This window comes from Catharus ustulatus, chromosome 12, assembly GCF_009819885.2.
Source record: "Catharus ustulatus isolate bCatUst1 chromosome 12, bCatUst1.pri.v2, whole genome shotgun sequence".
Classification (NCBI taxonomy): domain Eukaryota; kingdom Metazoa; phylum Chordata; class Aves; order Passeriformes; family Turdidae; genus Catharus; species Catharus ustulatus.
In genome coordinates, this window is record NC_046232.1 from 5913264 (window position 1) to 5940752 (window position 27489).

The following is a 27489-nucleotide window of genomic DNA, read 5'->3' on the forward strand; positions in this document are numbered from 1 at the left end:
CCAAAAAAGATTAGCAAGTACATCATTCTCATCATGAGTCAGTGTCTGACCTGGAGACTGGTGCGTGCCTTCAGCCCAGGCTGAGGCAATCTGTGACTTTTCTGAGGCTGCTGCCACGGGTGCTGCTCAACACCAGCTGCAGTGGCACTGTGTGGCCAAGAAGCCTGGAGGAATCCATATGTTCCTGCTGGACTAGAGAATTAGGGGAGCTCTTGGACAATGCTTCAATGAGGTAGCAGCTGCTTTGCCACCTCTTCTCCTGTTTTTTCAAGTGGACAGAGCCAGGACTCACACTGGAGCAAGACATTGTATTGTAATCCCTCCTGCTCTGTGACCATGCCCTCCCATTGGGTATGGAAGTGTTTCCCTAGTGAGCAGTGCTCAGAAGAAGTTGTGGTCTAAAAGTCCCCTGATGGCCTTCTGTAATATCAGAGAAATATTCGTTTGGTATTCAGTTATTTTTTTTCTAGGAAAAAAATAAAAAGCTTAAAAAAAAAGTCCTAAACCCCCCCATAGTACTGAGTATCAGTTTTCACTTTTTTGATGAGCTCACTGTTGGTAGCAAGGGCTAAACAGCTGATGGAGACTAAGTCACCTTCTCAGTTCTCCTACTTTCTCAAGTCTGGTGCCTCAAGTACTGAAGTGCATCAATGAGAAAGTGAGGAAAAAACAGCCATAATTTTTTACCTGTTTTGGCTGTAAATAGAAAATTTTAACACTTGAGCTGCCAATCCCACAGGCTCCAAAAATTCCCTCTTACCCAGGAGATCAGAGTAGGCTTCACTCTGTCTATGCAATAAATGTACTCTTTGCATGTCTTTAGAAACATCTTTGATTAGCCAGCTGTGTAATGGTTTAAAGTGCAGTTGCCTCACATCACATTATGCTTGAAGCAGTCAGGGAATTTGTCGTTGTGAAAACAAAAATCCCCTTGTAACAAAGAGTCTGTCTTTTAGACCTCAGAGGGAGATTCCCAGGCCTTAACTGAAGTGGATCTATTCATCTCCACACAGAGAATCAAAGTTCTAAATGCAGACACACAGGTAAGTTGGATTTGAGCTCTTGGAGAATAATGTTGAGTTAGACTGTGCTCTTATACAATTAGTGGGACACTTTATTGAACCTAGGCAAATTCAGGTATTCAGAGTATTCAGAAAGATCTCCTATTGTTTTAACACTTGCCAATATAGTAAGACTGATGCCTGTTTTGCTTATTTGATGTATTGGAAGATGTCTGCATGTTACTATAATTAAGTTCAATTTTAAAAAATATTCAAAAGCCTTTCAGAATGCATGTACACCACTCCTCTGGAACAGTTTCAGAACCCATATTTACAGTCCAACAGGGAAGTAATTTGCTGCTTTGACTAAGCCATTCATATCCTGACATTTTTTACACTTAATATCTTTTTTTTTTCCATAAATCACATCTGAGCCACCATCCTCATGCCCAAGGTAAATTATTAATCATTCATATAAAAGCAGCATCTGGAGATCACAACAATGATCAGCCTCACTTCTAGGAATGCTTGTATATTTAATAAGAGGTGATCTTCATAAAAAGGAGTTTTTGAGGAATTTACAACTAAATACGTAGAATTTATACATGGATCTCAATATTTAATAATCTCACAAGATCTCACTTTGATCATACTTACAGGAAGTCTTCAAATTTTCAGTCTTATGAGAGGCATTGAAAAGGGCAATTTTAACAACATTTTGTCAGAAGTAAATCATGTCAAGTCAATAATTTTCTTTTGTTTAGAGGATATATTTGTTCATGGCACAGAATCAGCACCTGCCATCTCTTTACTCAAATAAGGCTTTAATATAATATAATATTTTCTAGATTGTATGCTCTAGATATATATCTAGATAGAAGCAGGCATATAAAAACTTCAGAGTGGAGTTATGTCTGATATATTGCCATATAAGTGGCAATGTAGAAAGGGCAAAGTGAGACTCACAAGCATGTTTCTCTAATGTAGTACTGTTCAGTATTTTCATAAACAACTTGGAAAATAGAAAGAGAAAATGGTTATTGAACTTCTAACTTGGTGTATCAGATCAGAGTTCAGAAATATGGCTAAATTAAGAAATGAGCTGAAACTATTGGAGACACTTGAACAAAGATAAATGTAGCACTCTACATTTAGGGTTTTGGTTTTAATTACAATTGTTTTTCTAACAATGGAGACTATGAAGCACATTCTTCTTCCTGAAATTTAGGAGAGCATTACTATCCTTTAATGTGAGCATCTCCAAGAAATGGACTATTTTTTTTTTAATATAAGGAAATGTCCTTAACATGCCACTGGAATTACCATGAGATGAGCCAGATGAGTGGAATAACCCATCTAACAGGGGCAATATTTACAACCTGCCATCCATAAATCATCCTGAAATTGCATCTTATCAACCATAAGCAATACCACTGTTGGTGATGGCTCAGCCTTTTCTTGACCTCATGGTAAACATGCATCATCTAGAGATTATATTATGAAAGCTGATAGCTACTTTTTACATTAGTAGAAAATAACATGCTCATAATTATCACTGTGAAGATGACTACAGTTACTGATAAATGAACAGCTAGTTTATAGTTTAAATGTATGGCAGTTAACAGGTACGGTATCTTTGTTGAGTAAGGATTAGTCTTACTGGAAGTCAATCTTTTTATTTCTTTAAATAGTTCAGTATTGCAGCTGAACACCAATCTTTTCAAAAATAAAAGGGCTTCTTTGAAGTAGCCCATAAACACTGTCAAAGGATCTGGCGTCTCACTCCCCTGAGATTTGTAGTGATGCAAAATGCAATGCTCCATCATGAGTGGTGTCTAATATCTAAGCTGTTCAACCAGATGAAAATAGTAATACTGAAAATTTTTCTGATTCCAAGCTCTCTAGCCTTTGCCCTTGAGTTTTGGTTGTGCTTTTCATTTGTTGGTTTGATTTTGTTTGGTTTTTTTTTTTTTTTACAGTGGGTCTGTCAGAAAGCTATAACAAAATTATTTCCATGACTTTTTAGCATTTTTGGTTTGGTAACACTTTTCAGTGCTAGTGAAGTTCCTGGCTGGTGTAATTAGCTGGTTCTATTTCAGCTGGAATGGCAGCTGGCAGAGACAATCTGTATTTTCATGGCTTTATCAATTGCATAAACCCTATTTCTGCAGTATGCCAGGTGTTTTAATCCACCTGTAGTGTCGTATAGCTCACATGAGGTAATGGGAATGAAAATGTAAAGTTCCCATTCAGAAAATGACATGCAGCAAGGTTCAAAATGTTGAGCATCACCAGTCAGGTGCATTCCCAGGCTGGAAGAGAGGTGGTGATTGTGTTACCCTGAACAGTACTAAGAAATGGCACCCCTGTCACTTTGTGCTTGCTTATGCATTTAGTTGCTGAAACATTCAGCCCAAGTTGAGCACCTGTTCAGTAGGGGTGAAGTGGAAGCAGTCTTATGTCTGCCCACATGACTTGTTGATAGGAGGGGAATTCTTCCCTGTGCCACAGCTTTGTGGGGTGGCACTCAGTGCCTCAAACCAGCAGAAGCCACAGCAGTTTCTCCCAGCTTCCTGCTGTCAGTGAAGAGAAGCTGGGTGTGAAGCAACTAGGAAAATGAAGAAAGAAAAATAAAGATGTAGAGCTCACAAATGTGTATGTGCAGAGCCTCTGGCGCATGATCGGCTCCATAACATCGCCTGACTCATTGGGCTGTCTAATTCACACTCCCACAGGAATACAGAGCTTCAAAGCTCGGAGGAATGCTTAGGTTTTTTCCTTCAGCTGTTCTTTGGGTTTCAGGAGAAACAACAAAGATGGTTCTAAAAGATTTCAATGGAAAAGAAGAGAGAATCTGAGAAAGGTCAATCTAGACAGGAAGAAAGAAGAATGGTTTCAGAAAAGCCTGAGAGATGCTGAATTTCTAAGGACAAATACAAGGACAACAAGGATGGAATGGATGGGACTAGAAAAGGGATAAGGGAAAGAACAGAGAGGCCAATGGGCAAAGATAGAGGGATTTATGGGAAAGTAATAAAGGAGAGGGGTGAAAAAGAGGTATTGGTAATGGAAAATTGAGTACAATGGAATATGGAGAGAGAAAGGAAAAAGTCAAGTCAGAAGTAAGTCCAAAGTAAACTCATGTTTACAGTCACTAGATAGTATTTGCCTTATTCTTAACAGGAAAAATGTGGGAGGGATGGGGGGAATGATTGCTTTCACCCCTACAAAGAGAAAATAAAAAAGATTCAAACCCTTTGAGTAACCTCTGTGTGATGATATGGGCAGAAAGCCTTTCTTGGCAGGTGAGATGAAATGCCTTCATTTTCCCAATGCATTCACTCTTGTGCACACAGCATGTCTGATTACACCCTTACTCAATACTTAGTGCACACTGCTGAAAAGCAATTACCTCTGCAGAGCTCCCAACATCCTGCTGAGAGATGTCCATTATAAAACGTTTCTCTATTCTGAGAGAAGTGCTGTAAATCCCCCTGAGCTCCTGCAGCCCTTAGAGACACTCCCCAAACCACCTCTTAACCATCATTACTTTTCATAGGTTAGGGAAAAGCATTATTTCAAGCCTGAGAAGAATCATTACAATAATTTTATGGGTAGTGATTATCTTCAGCAAGACAAGTGGTTCTAAGAAACAATGATAATTTATAGTTTTGTCTGTCAAAAAATGGTACTGAGTTTCATAAAACACTTTTGTTCACTTGAAGAACGATCCTTCTTCCTTAGGCCTTAGAAAATTCTTCAACTAATGCTAAATTAGTTCCAAACTGTTTACATAAAGAATGCTGCTGCTTATATAAATTATTAAAATTGTAAATTGTATTGTACCACATTTTTTTACTCCAATTAAGATGGAATTTGGTGGATGCTTTTAGCTGTTCAGGGTGAGTGACAGGGATGGTCAGGACACATCCTCAACCAATGTGAATCAGTACAAATGCTACGCTTCTGGTTGTGTCTAGTTTGAGGAACAGATAAAAGCCTGGAAAAACTCTCCAATCTGACCAGTGACCCCAGCCAGCAGTTTTCAGATGTGCTCTTTCTATTTCTTTAAGAACAGTTCATCCTAACAACAGTAAAATATGTAAAGAAATAACATCATTTTCCATAATATTTCCATAATCATTTTCCAACAGCATGAAAATAAATGTAAAACAGTAGCATAGCTCTTCATTCTTGCTTTACAGTAGCAGCCACGCTGTATTTGCTCAGGCAACACTTCTGTTAAAGTCAATGGCTTGAGCAGCCACTCTGCTTCTCTTCGACTGCGGAGGGAATATCTGGTCTGGGCCCATAGGAAGTACTTCTGTAGCTTTTGTCTTTCTCAAGCAGCAGGCTGTCAAGGGGAGGGCAGATGCAGTATTTGTAGGAGAGCAGCAGGCATGGAGAACTGCTTTGTTTGTCCTTGCTTTGTGCAGGAAACAATGATGGACCACGCGCTGCGCACCATCTCCTACATCGCCGACATCGGGAACATCGTGGTGCTGATGGCGCGGCGCCGCATGCCCAGATCTGCCTCCCAGGACTGCATTGAAACCACTCCTGGTGCCCAGGAGGGCAAGAAGCAGTACAAAATGATCTGCCATGTCTTTGAATCAGAGGATGTAAGTAAATGGAATTAATTAATCTAAACGACATAGTTTAATTAAATCAATTAATCAATTAATTAAACAACATTAATTTAAATCAATTAATTTAAACAACATGTAGTGATCTCTGAAGTCAATGACCATTCATGGGCAAAATTAACCTGTGGGATCTCAAATTGATAATTCATCCTGGATTGTATCCTTTAGTCCGGTGGGTTGGCACAAAATGACACATATGTGCCACTTGGAATGAGGTGGAACCATTCTGGACATCTTTTTAACTGAAGCCAATTTTCTTCTACTGCCTTGGCAGGGCTGCACAAGGCTGCCCTCTACCCAGTCCTGGCTCCCTGTGGCTACTGACCTGTAATTGTATGTACTCCTAAACATGACACTTGATCCTTTGGTGTTTAGGAACATATTCAGTTGTTTATTTTTCAGTTCTCTTTTTTTCATCCCTAGTAAAAATTGTAAATTAGAATTTTTATATAGAATCATAGAGTTCTGTCCATCTTTGCTGTATATCCTGTTTCACTGTTGTGAGAAGTGCTGATGTGCCATCCCATAGCTCTTGTGACAAAAGAAGGTAACTTTGCTTCACTGCTGTTGTATATCCAGGTTTGGGATTGTAGTGAATTAGGTACTTTTGTCTGAAGTGGCAGAGCAAAGGACTTCAACCTAAAACATTTGTGCAAAAATATAGCCAGCCAGTAAAACAGAAAAAGCAAAATTGTTGTCTGTTTCTAACTTGACAGCAAGAGGCAGTACTAAATATTTGTCATCACTGTTGTTATAAGAACAGCTATAGATATATTTAGGTATAATACCAATTTAAAAATAATGGAGTTCTTTGGGTCAGACAGTCATAACTCAGAGGTTGCATATATTTTGAGCTAAGCAGTCCATTTTCATTATTTTAAAGCAATTAAGCCTGTGAAGGAGAAATGGCATTGACTAAAGGTTAGAGTGCTGGACTGGGGTTGTTCTGAGACCCAGTTAGCTGAGCTCTGTCAGCTTTCCTTGGGTAACCTTTTTAAGCAACTTAATTACATTATCTCTAAGTTGTGCATAATGCTGAAGACTTTCATAAACATTCATAAGACCTCAGAGATAGAGATGAAATTAAGATGTGAGAACTGGCTCTTACTGGCAGCAACAGAACATGACATCTGGAGATGTTGGTTTTGAGAATGTAGAAGGAAGGCAAAAGCAGAGGATGAAGTACAGAGAAAGCAGTGGCAATGGAGATCAGAAGGAATTAGTAAAGGACTGGTGATGAACTTTAACAATGGAATGATATGAAAATGTCCTGAGTGCTTCTGTACTACCATACTGCCCAGGCCAGTGGTCATAGCTCCAAGCCTGACCCAGTTCAAGAAGTGTTCAGACAATGCTGTCAGGTGCACAGGGTGGAAATTTGGGGATGTCCCAACTCAGCATATGATGTAGTTCTGTACAAACCTCAAGAAGACTTGAAAATACATTTTAAAATACGAAGAAACGATTTGTGACTGGTTAGGCTACTTATGTCCTTTTCTAAAGTAATTTTCCAGTCAAGCAGATTGGTGCTTTTGTGTAAAGCAGCACAAATGAAATAAGGAAACAACCTTTCAGCATCAAAGAAAACACTTGACCAGTAGAATGTAAAGAAGATACAGATTTATAATGTCCAGAAAACTCCATGTATTTGAAATGCATTTAAAATGTACTGACTGTGTAAGAAGTTGTGTTGCATTTCCAGAATACAGGTGTGATTAGTAATATTTTTAGGGAGTGTAAGGTGCAATTAACATCTCATATAATCAGGAGTTATTCATATGCCCCCATGACCCCACAAATGATGACCCACAAATATACAAAATTCAACATGGCATTCTCCTATGAGCTGCAGTAAACTGAGAGCAGGAAAAAAATAACTCAAATGTAGAAAAAGTGGACTAAACATTCCTTTTACTGATCTCTGTTTCTCTGTGTTCCTTTGCCATCTAGTGGAAGGTGCAGATAAGTGCTCCAAAATTTAAGAAAGACAAGGGGTTTTGAATGGGTGTTCTCAACATTATCAAGCTTTAATCATGGCTCTGGCTGCATTTCTGCAATGAGCACTGACATTGCTAGTCAAGGTGTTAATGGGAATAGCTGTCCTAGATGGGCAGTGGGTAAGCTGGGATATTAGTGGTTTGCTGGGAATGTGGGACAGGCACCATGGCACTAACAGGGGAGCAGATGGCTGTGTTGAAGCAGTGTTTTCAGTCCTGGAAAACCAAGGTGGAAAAGCAGCAGGTGTCACCACAACCAGAATCATCAGTGCACACACGTCTGTGCAGGCATGTGCATGCAGAGCATCCCTCCTCTCCTCACCCCTTCAGACAGACTGTGTTCAGAGGCAGGGTTTGTGGCACTCTTCCATGTTGGGCTGAAGCCAGGACTCTCCAGTGTTTATTGGAACGGGTACATGAGCAGCATATGGCTGCTTGCTACTGAAATGTACTGAGGGGAGAGCAGCAGGGGATTTTAATGGAGTTTGCAATGTGATTTTGGATGTAATGGGTTCTTTCTGTACAACAGACCTTAAAGTGACTTTATATCCATGCTCACAGAGAAACTTTGCAGGATCCTTATTTTGATTCCATCTTAAAATCCAGTCTCTCCACTGGTTTCTTGTGGTTTCATTGATAAACTGCTAATCTGTCCTTTCTCTGTGCTGTTTTTTCTACATTCTAGGCACAGCTCATAGCTCAGTCAATTGGTCAGGCTTTCAGTGTGGCTTACCAAGAGTTTTTAAGAGCCAATGGAATTAACCCCGAGGATCTCAGTCAAAAAGAATACAGTGACATCATCAATACCCAAGAGATGTACAATGATGATCTCATACACTTCTCCAATTCAGAAAACTGCAAAGAGGTAAACTAGTTTTGGATTTTGATTTCAGATTGATCCCTTTTTTTTCAAAGTAATGCAGATCTGAGAAATATTTTTTGGCATTTATAAGGATGATGTTACAACTTCAAGATGTGTCCTTTGTTGGTCCTGTGTACTAAAACCAGCTTTATGCATTATTAGGATTTCTTGTTTTCATGTTCATGGTCTTTCTGTTTCCATTGATTAGAATAGTAATAAATTACATTTACATCTGAGCTAGATAAGTTCTCTACTATTCACAGTACACAGTATAAAGTAATTTTATGTTTCACCTAAGTACTGACACAGAAAGAGCTGATGGAGTTGTGGCTTTCAGCAGAAGTCAGCTGGCCATCAGCATTCCCTGTCCTTCCACATTTGAGAGAAAATAATTCCATGTATTTGCTTCAAGAGCATGTTCTCTACTTAAACTCTTGTTCCACTTCATAGGTGTTATCTATTTTGTGGTTACTGACAGTTCAGGGTAGGCATCATTTATGTTACATCAGGGATCTTACATGAACATGCTAGGCACAAGTACATTAAATAATTAACAATATTAATAATAATAATGTTAATAATCATTAAGAGATCCTTGCCTGAAAAGGACAGGCAAGTCCTGAGATCAAGAGAAAACCTGAGCAGTACTGGCAGGAGTGGAACTGAACAAAGCCTAGGTTGCAGGCACTGCCTCAGTCACAAAATGTTAGAGCCTCCCCCTCTAGCTACCAGGTTCCATGGACAGAAACCTCCCTAGCATTCATTCCCCTGGCATGCAGTTCCACCACTTCCTACAGAGTTATCCATGTGTTAGTGTTTTGCTTATTAAACCTCTATGACCTTCAACAAACAAGTGGAGTATGCCCCTGTAAAAAAACAGCTCTGTGATCCCCAGTTAACATGGAAGTCATGCTACTACCTAATGGCAAAGAACAGAATTTGGTTTGTGATTTGTAGATGTTATTTAGGAGCAAGTGAGATACTCATGCTCAATGTCAGACGAATCAAAGCAAAAAAAAAATGTTTTTCCTTTTTAATTGCAGCTCCAGCTAGAAAAACAGAAGGGAGAAATTCTTGGGGTAGTGATTGTGGAATCTGGATGGGGATCCATTCTACCCACCGTTATCCTGGCCAACATGATGAATGGAGGCCCTGCGGCACGTTCAGGAAAACTGAGCATTGGAGACCAAATTATGTCCATTAATGGTACCAGTTTGGTTGGTCTACCTCTTGCAACATGCCAAGGGATCATAAAGGTACCCCAAACTTACAACTCTATGCTGTAGATTGTAAGCCAACAGAGGTGTAACCTTCTGACAAGTGATCCTGTAGATTTCCAGCAGATGCAATTTTCATATCACTGCAAAAAACCCCAGTAATCTGTCATTAACAAAAAGAAGAATTAGAGATTCAGGAGTGATAATGCACAGAAATTTAGGGCTGGAGAACATGACTTTAGTTTTGTTACTAGGCTATAACAAATGAGGCCAGGCCTATAAAACTTGCCTAAATTAAGTTACTCAGCTGCCTTCAAAGTTTCAAGCTTCCTCACAGCCTCCAGAATAATACTATAAGGATTAAAATCTCCTATGCAATTTTGGGCTCCATGCAGATAAAATGGATGGAGGCTGGTAGACTGCAGGACAGATCAAGTGAGCAGATGAAGAATCTGCAGACATGATGGAATCTCAGAATGCATTATCTTTAGTCACGGAAATTAAATCTGATGTCTGTGCAGATTTACCAAGAGCAGCAGAAGATTAATTAGCCAGATGCTGGAAAAGGACAAGCAGTAGTCAGTTTTGGTTTTTATTAAAAGATTTGTTTAAATTTCTGTAGTAATTAAAGGCAAAAATTTACTGTTTTGTTGAGCCAAATATCTTGGGAAATAAATAAGAGAAATGTATCTCTAAGTTAACAACCGATTTCTGTTGACTCTCACTGTTCATTCTCAGATCAGCTGCTTAACACTCTCACAATTAGGAAATCACAGATGAGGGTGCAGTAAGATTAATTTCAGAAATACTGACTTTTGGAATATCTTACAGGGACTCAAGAATCAGACACAAGTCAAACTGAACATTGTCAGCTGTCCTCCTGTTACTACTGTCCTCATAAAACGGCCAGACTTAAAATATCAGCTGGGCTTCAGTGTACAGAATGGAATTGTAAGTTTCTGTGTTCATTGATTGTTTTGGGGTTTCCCCTTTACATTTTGTTTTTAATTCTTAAAAAAATATATGGAAGTACTGAAATAATCTTGCATAACCTCACTTTTTCTAGTGTTCATTAAAACCTTATAGTGTATAAGGTAGTATAATGCAGATAGATGACACTGGGAGAAATTCCTGAGGGATTTTTGGATGTAATACAGCAAAAAGATTTATAGCCCAGATTGTTTGGTTCAATAGCCTGATCATGTAAAACATGATCATTAGTGCCAGAGTTGCAAAGAAAAGTTATTCTGTAAAAGGTTTCAACAATTCTAGCACTTCAATCTTAGATCTGATTCTGTTCCTGAAATTTTAAAAATTTCATTACACACTCACTAAGACTTTTAATTTTTCTTCTGCTGTGCATAATTTACATAGATCACATGGTAGTAGGCCAGGGAATATAATTGTGACCTCCTCTTATTGAAACTAAACTCCTGTAAAACCGAAACTTCTCATTACAAAGCAATTATATAGCTTGTGGCCCAGGTACCCCTTCTCTGTGTGCTGCAGCTTCCCTGTCATAACAGCAGCAAAGGGGAGAACAAATGTGGCAGGGAACACTTACCCCAGGCATCTCAGGGTCCTCTTCTCGCAGTTCTTCCTTCCCAAGCCATTCTCTGATACCTTTCCAAAGCAAACTCCCACACAACTAGCTCAGGCAGTCACTGGCCTTTCTGGGGGCACTAGAGACTGGCTGTAGTGCAGGACCATCACCATTTCCTCTTCCTCCAGTCTAGGAAAAAAAATAATCAGGCTGCTCACATAGAAAACCATATCACAAAGGGTGTAGGCTCTGTCCCCTGTTTTGTGAAACGCATCAGTTGAACTTGCCAGATCTCTGTTGGCCACCCCCTGAAGAGTGGGAAGAGCAGCAGGTAGGATGTGGTTCATGGGCCTTCCTGCATTTCAGCAAACAGGTGGCTCAGGTGGAGTGAGTTTGCAGCTCTCCTGGCCATCTCTTAGTTACTACTCCACCCAAGTTTTAAACGTGCCTACCTAAGATCACATATAAAGGACACTGCTGCACTGCCCAGCTGGATGCACTCTAAAGTGATTCCTACCCCAGGATTAGTTTCACCTGCTCTCACAGAGGGTGCCCTGTTTGAGGCACTGATCTCTTTCCTAACGGCTCACCCTTGTAAATCTTGTATATTCCACTGGTGCAGGATCAAAAGAAGGGAATACATTTAAGGACCTGTAAGCATCACTGTGGTGTGATTATCAAGTTTTCAGGAGCCCCATTCACAGCTTTGGTGAGGGTGGCATCAGGGCTAGGGAAAAGAATCAGGACAAGGTGATTAGGAGCATCCCATGCCCTCACATGGACAAGGAGTCTGTGTGATAACCTATTTATTCATCTGTCCCTGCTGATCATCTCCAACATGACTGGAGCCTCACTTTAGTAAATTCTGCAGGCTCTGCTTGTTTCCTGTCACAGTGTGCTCCCTCCATCTACCGGCCACTTGTCACCACGCTGGCGGATACATCGTTTGTTCCAGTTAAATGAACAACATTCGAATGACATCAAATATAAATTCACCAAATTCAGCAAAAAAAATCCTTTTTATATAGGAAAAACAAAACAAAAGCCTAGCAGTGCATTTCATTTATGAAAAGGCTGTTTGAATATGAAAGCCAGTGAACAAAATTATGAGACTGAAATCTTTTGTTTGGCTGCTATGGAGACAAACCTCTGGGCCTGTAAAATCCTTTCCTCTGAAAAACTCTCTCAACATTTGAAAATATGACTGCAAAATATGTCTCTCTGGTAGTTCGTTGCTGTACTCTTTAATAGTAGTTTTGTAATTGCCAGCAATTGTTACAAATTATGATAGGATCCAGAAGTAATATTGTTATTCTTTGTTGGCTCAGCATTAGCACAGTAAAGAAACAAATGGCTTGTCAGAACAGATATTAAATGTCTCTGTCTGGTAGGCCATTACCTCATTATCCATGTAGCTGGGCCTAATTTCTGTGCATCCTCTGATAGCAGCTTTGCAGTGGTTCTTTTTCACCCTGCCTATCTCATCTGTGCAGGATGCACAGCCATTATAGTGGGAATAGCCCATAAACACACAGAATAGCTTCTGGTCACACAAAAGCACCTTCTGAGCTGGGTTTGCCTGCACAGGGTGTTGGGCAGATGCAGATACTACACTGCTGCAGCTGAAAAAAAGGATGTTGTGCATACATATGTAATAAGTATGAATGTTGTACGATGGGAGGTGAGCATTAGATGGCCTATCAGCCATCTTCTGAAAGTCATTATGCTACAGTTCTTTTAAAATTATGTTATTTAAGTACAAATGGTCCTTATGTATCACGTTCTTGTTTTCTATATTTGGTCCTTGTGTATCACAATATTTTTTTTCTAGATGATGAAAAAAAATCAGTGTATTACCAATTATGGTTTTACTGCTGATAAAACACCACTTAGTCTAGATCTCACTTTCTCTGAGAACTCTATTTATAAGCTATCTAAAAATACTGTAAAACTTTACAGAACATTTTATCCTTTCTTTCCTGCCTTTGTTTACTGTCATTTAAACTGGCAAAAAATTTACAAGGTTTCAACAGTAATAAACAAGTGAGATGAGGAGAATTCTGGTTTTAACAGGTTATGATTAAGGCATTTACACAGAATAAAGTTTGTCTGGTAGTATTTTATACTTAATGCTTTGCTAGTCTATGGACAGTTGCAATAAAACTGATTGTGAAGCTACTGAAGTTTCACACATGATGTGCTGCAGCTCGTCTAAGGCACTGCAAACCTTTCACAGTGGAGTGGATTGAACCAGCGTGGTTTACACCTTTTCTTTTTTTCTTATTTTTTCCCTTTCAGTTTACAGAGTTAATAGAATATAGACTCTTGCTTACAAGAATCAGATCTGTCTTGCTTTATTTAATATTATGATAGCTGTTGCCATATTCAACAAATACAACAGGTTAAAGAGTCCTGGCTGAATAAAATCATATTTACTTAGAGATACTGCTATGTTCAAACTCGCCAGCTTCAGCTGTCATAGCTCTACTGGCTGGAGACAAAATTCTTAAGGCTGCTTTGAGTCAGCCCTTGCAAATACAGAACTGACTAAATGTGTGGTGTAAATGCAGAATATTTTTTTCTCTGTGTGTTCTGTTTCTGGCATAGCAGTGTCTGGGGGCTTGGGCAGAGCCACTCAGCCTGTGTCTGTTTCTCTTCCTACCTCATTAAAACAATGCTCACAAAAGGAGCATACCTTCCCTGGAGAGGGATTCCTGAATGAAGAGACCACTTTCTATGTCTGGGGCTGTTAGAAAGGAGAAACTCACTGATGGTATTAAAAGGGCTAAAAGTGCTTTGAGACCCACACAGTGAAAAGGGCTCTGGATAGATATGCAAGCCATTATATTTTTCTTTATGCTGGTGGGGTGAGGGATCACATTTCTGTTTGTTCCAAAAGCTTTTATTTCAGCTGTACTGTCTCTCTATTTTCCTTTTCACCACGGAAAATGTATTTACAGGTTTCTTTTGGTACATGCTGCTTTTTGTCCTTTCTGATTACTGCTCCCCAACAGCAAGGAGCAAACTTATTCCAACAGTGAGTTGAATTGGGAAGCTTTCTGTAAAAAGAGATCTGTGTAGTACAGCTTATCTTGTGAGCTGTGTGATTAGAAGGTAGACTACCTGCACAACAATATATTGTACGTGACTGAAATTCAATACACAATTCTGGGAAGTGATAAGTGTTCCTTTCCATTGAGGCCCATCAGAAGTACTTCAAGGACCACAGGAGGTAACACTCAGCCACTGGAGAGAGCATGATGGAAGTAGATAAATCTCACTGCAGAAGAAATGTGTTGTTTTTTGGTTTTTTACCTGAAAGCTGAGAAAGGCCTTTTATAAACAAAGAATAATGACATAGTCTCACTCCTCATATGAAACAATCTGAACTTTGACTGAGAAGAGATTTCTTTTTTTATAGCATTGTTATTTGTGGAGAGGAGTTTAAAGGAAGCTGCTAGTGCCACACAGGAAAAGATTCCAGTCAACTACAGACAAAGTTTTACCTTCAACGTATTCCAGACTGGCCATCTCCCCACATACTGTGCTTCTGAATTAGATTACAAACTCACTGGGGTACAAGCCACATCATATCACACTTGTGTTTAGCTCATCACCACATTGCAGCAAATAATGATTCTTGGTGTATCATTCTAACCATTGACATTAACTGCAGAAACAGGCATTTGCCAATGCTCCAGTACTCATTTCTTTTCCTCCAAGAATTGGTTTTTCTCAGTAAACAAAAGGTAAATCCCAACACTCCCAAAGTCTGCTTAGTTCCAGAGATTCAAGCTGTACATTATCTGCCTTGTGTGATTCATGGGCTCAGTCTTTTGAAATAATTTATGAGCGATTTCTATCTAGTGCACAGCAGCCTAGTCTGCCAGGGAGGATCCCCCTTGCAGCACAGATACTGTTGCTAAGGAGGAAACCTTTTCAAATCCCACACTGGATTGAGATTTCTCTTTCTGCCTGTACTCTACACCTTGCAACCTCAGAATACTTCGGGTAGCAATGTCTGCTGAGACTCCGTGCTGAATGTAGTTCTTGTAGAATTATTACCCTACTGTAGGGGTCATAACATTCAAAACCTGTGCCTGCTTCTTTACTGAAACCTGAGCTGCCAGTTAAAGAAGAGTGGCTTAACTTGCCTTCTTCATTCTGAGCTGTCTGTGGTCAGCAGCACTGAACATGGAGGGAAGCTGAGACCCTGGAGAGCAGAGCCCCCTCCTCTTCTGCAGGGGTGCACGAAGTTGTGTCCCAAAAGCAGATAAATCTCTCTTCCCCACTCTCCACTTCTGTGTGGCTACAACCTGTATCACTGTCAAAGATATTTTCATGTTCCCAGTTGGAGACTGAAGATGAAAATTATAATAGGCAGAAATCTCAGAAAAACCCCTCTCTAACAAACCGCTAGAGCAGCTTATAAAAACTCATTGATTAATACTTTCTACAAGCATCTTCTGGAATCCTTACAGTGTCACCACTCATTATTACACATTAAATCCCAGTAAGTGCTGCACTATGGTATTTCTAAACTTCACTAAACATTGCTTTCTCTTGGCAGATTTGCAGCTTGATGCGAGGCGGAATAGCAGAGAGGGGAGGGGTAAGAGTGGGACATCGGATTATCGAGATCAATGGGCAGAGCGTCGTGGCTACTGCTCATGAGAAGATAGTACAAGCATTGTCTAATTCAGTGGGAGAGGTAAGGAAAAAAAGTCTTCATCAAGAAAGTACAATAGTTGAAAAAATGTATGTTTCAGTTGAAGAGAGTGTCAATACAGCATTAAAACCACCAATTCAGTACATTGAGTTTGGCACTAATAAGAAACAATTAACAACTAATGATGCACATTCACTGCATTTTTTAATTCATTTTTAATAGTTCCTGGCATAATTCTGTACCTTCAACCTACTGTCTGATTTAAATTAAGTGATTAAAGGAAAAAAATCACTCAGGTTTGTTGGCTGTGAAAATGTCTCTTGGCTTATCACCACAGCATCTGCCATAGAAATTAATTACCGTGTCTGAGAAATGCAAATTGATATACATTATAATAATTTTATTTCCAACTTACCTTGCGAATAAGTTAAGAGACCTCTCTCCAGTACTTCTAGAGAGACCAGCAATGAATAAGCAAGATTGTCCAGTTTTTCAAAATCCCTCTTGAATTTAATGGCAGTCTAATACAGAACCCTGGTCAGATCTCCCACCAGTTCCTCTGACAAAAATCAAAGACAGTTGGTTTCCTTCTGGAAAATGATACTTGCCAATCAGAGTACTTGCACTTTGTCACCAGCAAAGCTGTAGATCACAACAGCCCCTCCATGCCTTTATGGTCCATCTTTGCTGTGTAACTTTTCACCTAACATAGGAATATAGCATGAACTTTTCTTTACAGCATGAAGATAAGATACCAAGGCAGCTGGTGAGGGTCTGTATTATCACTCAGTAAAGTTTCCCTTCCTTCCTCTTCTGTTGTCCAATAGGTATTTAGAGCTGTAAGTATAGTTCTGGTGGAGCCCTGATTACCTGAGCCTTGGACTCTGTCAGTCTGTGAAATCTCTCTGGCACTGGGGAGTGGAGTCCCAGTACTCCTTGAGGAGAGAATTTAAGTACATTAGCCATTGCAGAAACTGTTCCACCAAACTCTTGATTAGCATTGAAACTTCAGGTGCAAAGTCCAATTTTTGTGTTGAGATCACACTGTAATTAGGTAAAAACATGAAATGGCATTCCCCAGAGAAGGAAGATACAATACAAATCTTATTATCTGTTAACACCGGAACAGCAGAATGAATTTTGAGGGAGGTTTGTGCTACTTCTTATTTAACATCTGCAAATTTTACTGTAATTGGAGTAGGGTGTATCAACAGAAAGTGCTTAAGTGGCTTTTAAAACTGTATGATGTGACATCATGTAATTGTCCTTAATAAATAATTAAAAAACAAAACCAAACCAAACAAAAAATGCCAAACTACACAAGAAAAAGCAAAGACAGCAAACCAACATTTTAAAGCCAGAGAACTTTGAACTAGAAACTGTAGTAACAAATGTATAGAAGCCACGACAAAAAATGCACTTTGACCACAGGGAGAGACAGATGGGGCCTTCTGGATTGTTTTAAACTGGTACCAGCTCTATTAATGTCTGTGTAATCACTTGACAGATTCACATGAAGACTATGCCAGCTGCCATGTTCAGGCTTCTAACAGGTCAAGAGACTCCCCTGTATATCTAACATCTTCCATCCAAGCTGAAGCTGTCCTAGCTGAAGAGAATTTTGTATTTTGTATGAATGAAAGGCTTGGAAGCTGATCTGAGGACTCCAGAACAAGGAACAGACAGGTGTCTCTGCCTTTTCTCTCCTTCCTTTCTATTTCTTTGACAAAAAGTGTTGAGAAGGCTGGTCAAGGACAATAATCACTGACAAAAATCTTCATAAACATTTAAGTATTTTGAACATCTTCTAAACTCTTTTCTCATAGAACTTAAAACATATTTATTTGTAACCTTTATGTGGAGTGATGTATGTCTGTCTTGTTTGATAACACAGTGAATGTGAATATTTGATGAATGAGACTGCAGGAAATGGCAAAGAGAAGCAATTAGAAAAAGTTCTGGCTGCCTCAAAAAAAATCCCAGTCCCATAAAGTGGTCCAATACTGATGACTTTGCATAATTTTAAAACTGGTGCTGAATCAATGGTATTTCAGTGGAAAGGAATGTGTGCAGTTCAAACTTTTAGATTCTACTGTAAAGAAAACCACTGTAGTACTTGGTATTGTTATGACAAGTGTAACCTGTCTGGCAAGGTGTGAACATAAACATGTAACAAGTGTTTCATATGCTAAATAAAGAATAATTGCCACAAGATTAAAATCAAAATATTTATTTAGATACATATTTATTTTTAATGCTTGTGATTTTTATGATTTAACAGAGTTATTTCATGGATAACTTATTGCACAGGTTGTATAATGTATGTGTTGGGCTGGGGTTTTTTTTCTTTAATTTTCGCATATTAACATTTTGTTCATATTAGCTCAAAATGGGAAAGCCATGCTTACCTGTTTCTTTTATAAAGCATTCTTATTCCTAAGGCAATGTGTTCTGAATGTAAATTGTTTTGACAAATAACCTAGCACCATTAACAGTATTAGAATGTGTGTAGATAAAAAACCTAGTAGTAAAGTTGTATTCCTTATGAGATAAATGTTAATTGGTGTAACTTCGTCTAATTTTTTTCTTTTGGCCAAGGCCTTGAAGAAAATACACTGTGACTTAAGAAGCCTTACCATGCAGTACCTAAAGAGCTTTAGATGACTGTACTTCAAGGAGTAGTGTTGCATGCAACTGTCCTTAGGAAAGAATTAACCTATCACTAATAAATCTGAAATAAGAAAGGAAGCTTGCTGATTTTGTTTGTCGTGTAACTTTACATAGAAAAAAATTCCAAGTAGAAGATCATTTAATTCTTCATCTAAGTGCAGTTGCAAAGGTCACAGATTATTTTTTAAAAAGGAAATATTCTCTTGAATTAGGAATTTGTGTATCATTATGATCTTGAGTAAACGCTTTCAATTAGTACACCTTGTTGCCACTGGATGTCACTGTAACTTCACATCAATACAGAAGCATGCTATAATTAAAATACATTAAAATGGATGAATCTGTAAAACTTAAACTACCCATCTTCAGCTACATTCCTTTGTGACCTTTTCACAGGATGTCTGCCCAGCTCAGAGTGACACAAATGAAACCAGTGTATGATTAAACCTCAAAAGGAAACTAAGGCTACTGACAAGCACTGCTGCAAAAAAATAAAATCCCCGAAACATCAACCTGTGGTAGGTTCTTTATGAGAACCTTCTATTTAAGGCCTTTCCAATTTCCTCTGAAAGAGCCAGGATGAAGCTTGTACTGGAAGATGTTGCTGGCAGACCTGTGTTTATGCTGGTAATGAAATCAGTGTCAATATTTACTTTTTGATATTTTTTTAAAAATCAATGTTAAATAAATCATAAACACAGCAGAACCACAATAACATGTTTTAGTAATAAAATTGTCAAAACTATGAATTGGAGTAACAATTCTTTTCGAAAATATTCAAGGCTCTGCTAGATAAAAATTCCTCTAACTTCCTATCAGTTGGTGTTTGTAAAAAAATTGTGAAAGATGCTTTTTGGAAATGCAGAATTTCAGTCTTCTTCCCTAATCTTTTGGTCACACACTGCAGGGGATTAAACACCAGTTCTTGGTCACTCACACTACTGCAGGAAGTAGTGAACATTCAGAACAAAGCAGGAATAAACCACACTGTAGGCAATACTGGAGTTTGAAAGGGCAGCACTGGGAGGGAGGAGCAGTTTTAATTGGTCAGATCAGTCTGGAATGAAAGACACTGGAAATGGATTTGAAGCAGCACTGTATGTGTGTATAAATCACCCTTGTGTTTGGATCCAAATCAGTTGTGGAAAAGGCAAAGTCCAGAAATACTTTTTTATTAAAACACTGACGATAGTTAAAACACTTTGAGGTACATTAAATAAATACAACTTTTAAGTTGTACAGCCAGTCTCTGGTCGGTTTGCAATGGTTTTCAAGAAATGCTGGGCAACATCAGTAGCATTTCTGTAAGTACAGTGAAATAAATGCATTTCTGGTTGGGAAAACACTTGTTATGACTTAACTAATAAATTAATTAAAAGTTTGCAAAAATCAAGGCTGAATTTTACATTCAGAAAAACAGCTGTTCTCATCCTGCTGTGGGGAAAAAAGTGGAATTCCAAAGGAAGACACTTTTTCCTTTTAAAGTCATCCACTACTTGTATTTCTCCCAGTCCTGGTTTCTTCCACAAGTGTCTCTGCTGCAAGGACATACCTGTGGATCCTCTCAAAGGATGGTCTCCCGGCAGACTCCGATTAAACTGTGCGGCCTCTCCCGCTCCGAAGCGCGGCTGAGCCGGGGCTGGCGCGCGAGGGCAGCGGCCGAGCTCAGAGCGCCGCAGCTCTGCAGGTGCAGATCCTCCTGCAGCCGCTTCCTGCAGCTGTTCACATTCTGCTGGGAACTCGTGATCACCTGCGAAAAGAGACAGGAATGGAGGAGGAAAAAATGGGGAAAACAGGGTAAGGAGAGTTCTCATTTAAAAGTAATATCTCATTGAAGCTGTTTAACACTGAAACTCTTCCTAAGGAGGTGCAGCCCTCCAGAACCCCTGCTGCTTCTGTCCTTGCAGCTGGTCAGGGCTCAGGACTGAGCACCTGGAAAGCACAGCCAGGCTTTCTGTCTGAACTGTAGTGTAAATTGTATTGCTGCCCAATAAATACAAATTATTTCCAAGGCCGTGTTACTAAAAAAGAGCTTCTGTAGGAATTGTCTGAAGAACTTAAACTGCAAAAACATTTAAATAAGATATTTGTCTATGGAAACTGGAAACATCTTTAGAACATCAGTGGCCTACCTGGTCTATGATATTGGCACTGAAGATGGCTTCTTCCATGTGTCTCTCATCAGATTTAATGACTGACCGTATGCTGTTCACTACGTGACGCACTTCTGGAGGGAGATTACAATTTGAATGTTCCAAAAATTTTGCCACTAAAATTTTAGTGTCTTTATAGGCTTTAAGGTCCACTAAGGAATGTGGCCGCTCTTTTGAGACTGTGTGAAAAGCTTTTGGCTTTAGGTGCAGATCAATTTTCCTTGTATCCCTCTGTTGTCCAGTTAGTAGGAAACTGCTCAAAGAATGCTGGCAAGCAGAGGCAGCCATGTGAGAACCAGAGACAGGAACTAAAAAAAGGTGGAAAGAATATCTTTAAGGTAATAGTTTAAAAAAAGAGGAAAAAAAAAGAAAAAAAAGGGCAAAACAAATATTGTCACAAAGTTTTTGCTTTGTCATAAAATGTCTGTTTTGTTTAAAGTGTAGCAAAAACATGCAGTCAAGGAAACACTACAAAATGGGTAATTTTAACCAAGGTCAGGAGTAAGACCTTCCCATGGCCAAGGAGGACTGCCTTGAGAATGAGTAGGTGAGTATTTAAAGCACTTTGCAAACCACACATTTTTGTTATCATCACCTTGAAGGACTTCAGTTGACATTAATGATAAGGAAACCCACTGTGTTTCTACAGTTTACAAGTTATGTAACTCGTGAAGTTTTAGGCCCAGCCCTTTGCCCCAACTTTAAGACTAAAGTTCTGCCTATTTCTAGGCCTTGGAAATCATATTCAAGAGAGATTAGTGAGAAACACACACAAAGCAAAAATGCTGAATTAGGACCAGAGGACCTAATTCACAGCATTTATTTTCATTCAAGGCAGGTTCCATCAGCATTGTACACTATACATGTATGCTGTCAACTGACTTTTCTGCCCCAGACTTTTCAAAGCTCATTTCTCTCTCAGATATGTTTCATTATTTTTAGAAGAAAATAAGGAAACCCATCTTCTGCTTTAGAAAACCAATTCTCACCTGTTTCTCCTGTAGCTGGAGATAATCCTGCATCTTGGCACTGCCTGCACACAGAAGTCCAGGCACAATTATCACCTTTAACCAAAGGCAGACAGAAAGAGCAAAGTCAACCCCTGCTGTCCTCTGCCCAAAGCAAGGAAAAATGCACTGGAACCCTTTATTATCTCCTTTACAGAATGAAACTACTCAGAAGAAATAATGCTTTCAAGATGCCCATTCATAAAGAGAAGCTACTACACCCAGAAATCCCCTATGAGTTATTACACAGACACAAATAGGAAGACAGAGCTCATGCTTTATGATTTCCTCTGTAATCCTGAATATTTCAGGCCTAAGTGCTGAAACTACAGAAAGCTTCCTTTAGAGGCAGACCTCAGCCCTTTTCTGTATTTCTTGGGTGGACAGAATTTACATGGGAAAAATGTGAAAGATTAATCCCTCTCATTTTTACAAAACCAGACTTTTATTCCATATTTCCCCTCCTTTTTTAACACAGTCTCATTATTTTCAGTACAAATGTAACACACCACTGTTTAAATTGATGGGTAGGTGAGAAGGGTGGTACCTGCTGAGCCAATCAATAACAAGTGTTCATGAAGCATTTATGAACAGCTTTGGATGCCATTTAATGACAGTTTGGGTTTCCAGCATGAAGATCAATGATGATGAGATCACACTATACAGTAACTACCACTGCAGTCTTTTCATTTGTGAAAAGATGGAATAAACCCTCACATTTGGTTATTTAACTGTTTCCAAGATTGAAAATTATTTTGAACTTCTAGGTAGCTTAGGAGAGGCTTTCTTCCACATCTCCAGGGACTGTTTATAATGAAAAGCTGGCATAATCCTCCCTGGTAGAGTGAATAATTAAACGAAGGAAACAAATGTAAGATGCTGTAAACATAGAAAATCTGTAAGAAATTAAGAGACACAGCTTCTATTCTGTCTTTAATTTGTTCTATTATGCTTAAGTACTCCAGCACATGAATCATGGCATGGTTATTAAGAGGAGACACTTCAGAGGTTCTGTCTTCCCATCCATTACTAAACTGTTTAACATACTTGTGGCAAGTCAAAATTACACTACTGGGCATGACCCTGAATTATCTGGAACACAAGCACTACAGTAATCACTCAGGCACTTAACTGATACAGCCACATAGTTTAACATAGCTGATTATAAATGAAGTTTATTGTAATAAACATCTGTGCTAGGAGTTGATTTTGCCCGCCTTTGCTATGATAAACTTTACAGGGAAAAGGGAGAAAATATGTGCAAACTATTAACTTTAAAATAATTTTTTTAGGAGGGAACTATGACAGCAGTATGTGAACCCACCATTTTAATGTTGTTCAGGGAGTACATAGTGAGTATAAAGACAGCTATTAAACTAAACCTTCATTTATAATTTCTCCACTAGGAATGACAGGTATTTCAAAACAAACAAGTTCACTTTCAGAATTAAAAGTTATAATGGCAGAATTTTGAGTATACCATACAGACCCCATCAGGTCATGATGTACATGAAGCAAATGAATTGTGTTTTATTGGCCTAAAATACTGGTAATTCATTAGATCTCATTGCTGCTGTGTCACTGTCCTGTTGCACATATGCACCACCCCCATGTCAAATAATTTATGCTCCAAACTGTGGGCAGTGCAATCACAGTAACATTCAAAATCCATTTCACAAAAATCTACACAGTAAATGTCAAGGTTGTGCTTCTATACCTCTTCACATTGGCTTGGAAGTAAGGCAGAAGATGAAGATAAATTAGTAATTTTTTCTTGAGCAGAAAGGCAGTGTCTTAAGAACCCACGCCCCAGCTACAATCTGACCACTATAATTTCCCTTTTGTGAACAAGGCTAAAGCTCTTCCAGCCTCAGTTCTCCATAGCCCACAGTTGTTAGTATTAACAATGTGTAGTTACAGCTCTGCCTTTCATAAATTCATAAATTTCATAAATTCAAGTCCACTTTTACTCCAGGACGATTTTTAGAAGTAGGTGTATGTTACTGAAAAAAACCCAAGTACTTGTGTGCTGGTTGAGGTTGGTTTATCTTTTCCTATTATTCAATTCCTTGAGTATATTTGAAAATTCTGCAGTGAGTATCAACAGTCAGTCATGAAAAATCGAGATCAAATGCCTTTTTAAACTTACAAAGACTGTAATGAACTTCAGCTCTTTATCACAGCTTAGGAAAAATACAGCTTAGGAAAAATACTTAATACAGCTTCAGGGCTGCTACAAACAGCCAGAATGTGTTACTAGACTTGGGCTCCTAACCTATATATGATTTCCAAATCAGGTTCAATAGAAAGTAGGGGAAGGGGATGCTATGTAAACCTTCATAGAGTAAAACTTTGCAAACCAATTTGCCAAACATATGAATGAAAGAATACATCTAGGCTTAACTAAAGATTCAACTCAATCCTTTCCTTAGGGATTTCATTAGGAAGTGTCTCCTGCAGGCAGCCAAAAATGGCAAAGTAGGTCAGCACCCAGCCCCTCTGAGTCACTGCACTTGCTCTCCCTCCTGTGTGTCAGCATCTCTAGAACTTTCTCTGCCTCTTCAATCCTTGCTAAGCCCAGTTCCATCTCAGTAATGCCCATCTCAGTCATGTCCCTCCATGCCACTTCTCCAGAAGAGATGATGAATGTATTTAGGACACATTAAAAAAGAAGGCAGAGCATCTGTTCCACCAGGTGTCCAGGGCCAGCTGGAACACGTGGGTACGGCTGCCCACGGCAAACGCGGCTCAACCAGCACATGGAGCACAGTTCTGGAAAGTTGTAGAGCCTGATCCAGAAGAGAAAGGGTTGTTCTTGACTTTCATGCCGCAGAAAGGATTCAGAAATTCCTATTTACTGCCTGCATGGCAGCTTCATAGCATGTATGTCTTAGCAGAGTAAATGTCATAAAATAAATGCAGACTTCTAGATTAAAGATTCACTTTTCCCGGCCCAGATGCAGAGGTTACGTTTCTGAAGGTAAAAGACATTCAATTATTGAGCTAAGTATGAAGTCCCTGAAATTTATAAATTTGCAAGAAGTATAATAGAACCAAAATATCATCCTAAATGAAACCAGTTATTTCAATATTTTGTCTCCTTTTGCTCTGAGCTAGTCACATGACTCTTCCCCTAGATCCCTTAGAAAGCCTGGTGAACAGATCCTGTAGCAGCAAACCCATGACATTTTAAAAAGTTTTTAATCTTTACTTTCAAGCCACTTCTCTGGGTTATCCATCTGAATCTCTCTGAACAGCTTAGATCCCTTTCAAATGGTTTAGACAGCTCCACATTCCTGCTATTATTCTCTACTAAATCAACCTTTTCTTTTCCACTAACATGGAGATTTTTAGGAAGATACACTGTTCAGCTGACATCTCCTCTTCCCTACTTACCTAAAAGGAGATTCATAGCAGAAGACACTTATCCATTACAGCCAAAAGCTTTCAGTTTCCTTTTCCTTTATCATCTTGTCACCTGCCTCATGTTCATTTCTTTGTCCTTCAAAACTTTTCACCACACACCTCATTGTCAGTAGTCACAGTCACTGCCTCTGACATGCCCCAATAGTGCCAATGTCAGTGTCACCTTGAGGAAACACATCCTGCTGTACAACAAGCGTGACAGCTCCAGTAACAGTTTCCTAAATAAACCCCAGCTGCCATTGTACTTTTTAGTTTAGCCTCTCAGAAGAACAGCAACAGAGACATAGAAACAGCTATTCAACACATGGTTTTCTGAATGTGCAGAAAGAATGGCCAAATTTAGAAGAGCTAAAATTAATTTCACTCTGTCAATTTTTCCATTTCCGTTTTTAAAAAAATTCAAATTCAGAAAATATACATGGAGCTAAAGCCTTCACACCTAAGACAACCCTCTTTGGAATGCTGGATATAATTTCCAGCAGCACCAATTGCTGCTCAAATCAGTACTAGTAATTTGCTCCACATTCACTGCCCTGTGGCCCCACACCTACCTTCAGAAGCAGAGGAACAGGACACAGGGGCACTGCAGGATCGGACGATGTTTGAGGCTGGGTGTTTGGTATCGTGCTGCTGCTGGACAGCAGCCTCGTGGCCACCTGCACATGGTGAAGTGTTTGCAGGCCCAAAACAGGGAGCCTGGAAAGTGGCAGGAGGCTGGCTAAAGTCCACACTGCAGGGCTTTTTTTGCTGCAAAGGCGGTGTGGCACTGCTCTCTTGAGCAGATCTCTGCAGTTCTCTTTCTGAGGGGCTGTAATTCCCTGAGGAACAGTCCAAGGACCTGCCGTGGGCACAGTTCTTTTTCTGTCCTCGACACCTGTCTGTAGAGGCTCGGCTGTGGGAACTGTCACCCTCATCAGGAAAGCGCTCTGAGTGAGTTCTGTGACACCTGCAGTGAGTGTGGCAATCCAGGGCACTGCAGCTCTGCTCTGCAGCCTCCTTGGGGGTTATGCAGTAGGGAGAAAGATCTGCAGAGTGGAGAGATCCTTGAACTTCCAGCGAACAAAAATCTTCAGAGTAGCTATGGCCTGGGATATCAACAGCCTCAGAGACCATCAAAGAAGTGCTCTCAACAGAAACTGAAAAACAAGAGATTCAGAGAAAAATAAAAACTTCTTGTCCACCCTCCCAACCTTCTCTCTCCCCATGTTCTGTAGACTGATTTAAATTTAGCAATCTGAAAGTTCTTTTATCAATAGGAACTCAAAAGCTCTCAGATGAAGAATACCAAAGGAAAAACACTGAAGTAATTTACTTCTTTCTAGTGTCCTTCAGCAAACACATTTTTGTGCTGTTCTTGATACTGACATTTCAACTTTAAATAAACGGGCTATGTACTGCTACTCATCTACTTGCATCCCCAACATCCGTGCTTCAGGCAGCAAGTTTTCTATTCAGGCTTCTGGAAGCATGGAGGAAACTACTCTTTGGAGAAGGAGTGTGGGTATCAGGAAGCCGCCCATGGTTGCTGACAGTGAGACACAAGCTGCAACGAATGTGCAGGACTCTTTGAAGAGAAATGACAGTTGCCAGATCCATCTCAAAGGGCTTAATTAGAGCTTGCTTTGTCTAGCAAAACTCTCCTCTGCATTTCCAGCCCCAGACTCTGACTGTGAAAATGTCCTTCTTGCCATGAACAACCTGAAAGCAAATGCTCCTTTCTGATAAGAGAAGAGAAGAGAAGAGAAGAGAAGAGAAGAGAGAAGAGAAGAGAAGAGAAGAGAAGAGAAGAGAAGAGAAGAGAAGAGAAGAGAAGAGAAGAGAAGAGAAGAGAAGAGAAGAGAAGAGAAGAGAAGAGAAGAGAAGAGAAGAGAAGAGAAGAGAAGAGAAGAGAAGAGAAGAGAAGAGAAGAGAAGAGAAGAGAAGAGAAGAGTGCTCAAAACTCCCACTCTAAGGAGACAAATGCAAAGCTACAATCACCTTGTGTGCTGAAGTCCGGGGTTGTGTTCCTCTCCCCCAGGCTCGATTCAGATGCTTGCTGAGCAGCACCAGTGACCTAAATGAACATTTGGAATGCAAGAGCTCATTAACCTGCAGCTTAGCAAGCAAAGTGTAGTGCTCAGGACCTAAAGGACACACCTGACAATGCAAGTCACTTTCACATGAGCTGCTATTCAGATTGAAATATATTTAAATTATTTTATATCTTTGGGTCAGGAGCAAATGCAGAGCAAGGGCACATGCTTAATGCAATTTTTCATTTTTCCAGAATCTACAAGGTAAATTCATCTTAAATTCACA

General features: G+C 39.5%; 2 protein-coding genes across 10 annotated transcripts in view; one reads left to right on the plus strand and one right to left on the minus strand.

Annotated features, from left to right (window-relative positions):
• APBA2 (amyloid beta precursor protein binding family A member 2) overlaps positions 1–18683 on the plus strand; it is an 89861-nt gene extending 71178 nt beyond the window's left edge. For all 3 annotated transcript variants that reach the window (XM_033070303.2, XM_033070304.2, XM_033070302.2), the window contains 7 exons: positions 957–1043; positions 5438–5623; positions 8330–8509; positions 9550–9762; positions 10555–10674; positions 15837–15977; positions 17443–18683. In XM_033070303.2, coding sequence (XP_032926194.1) covers positions 957–1043; positions 5438–5623; positions 8330–8509; positions 9550–9762; positions 10555–10674; positions 15837–15977; positions 17443–17514 — 999 coding nt within the window. In that variant the 3' untranslated portion in view covers positions 17515–18683. The remainder of the gene's footprint in view (positions 1–956; positions 1044–5437; positions 5624–8329; positions 8510–9549; positions 9763–10554; positions 10675–15836; positions 15978–17442) is intronic.
• Positions 5772–27489, minus strand: part of FAM189A1 (family with sequence similarity 189 member A1) — a 107502-nt gene continuing 85784 nt past the window's right edge. For 4 of the 7 annotated variants that reach the window (XM_042779655.1, XM_042779657.1, XM_033070307.2 and 1 more), the window contains 5 exons: positions 27169–27244; positions 25743–26327; positions 21748–21822; positions 20738–21066; positions 18150–20355 (listed from right to left, as the gene is read on the minus strand). In XM_042779655.1, the coding sequence (XP_042635589.1) occupies positions 20170–20355; positions 20738–21066; positions 21748–21822; positions 25743–26327; positions 27169–27244 (1251 nt within the window). In that variant the 3' untranslated portion in view covers positions 18150–20169. Of the gene's footprint in view, positions 6287–9777; positions 9867–10696; positions 11456–18149; positions 20356–20737; positions 21067–21747; positions 21823–25742; positions 26328–27168; positions 27245–27489 lie in introns of those variants that run through there. The other 3 variants (XR_006163037.1, XM_042779656.1, XM_042779658.1) reach the window with 3 other exon arrangements.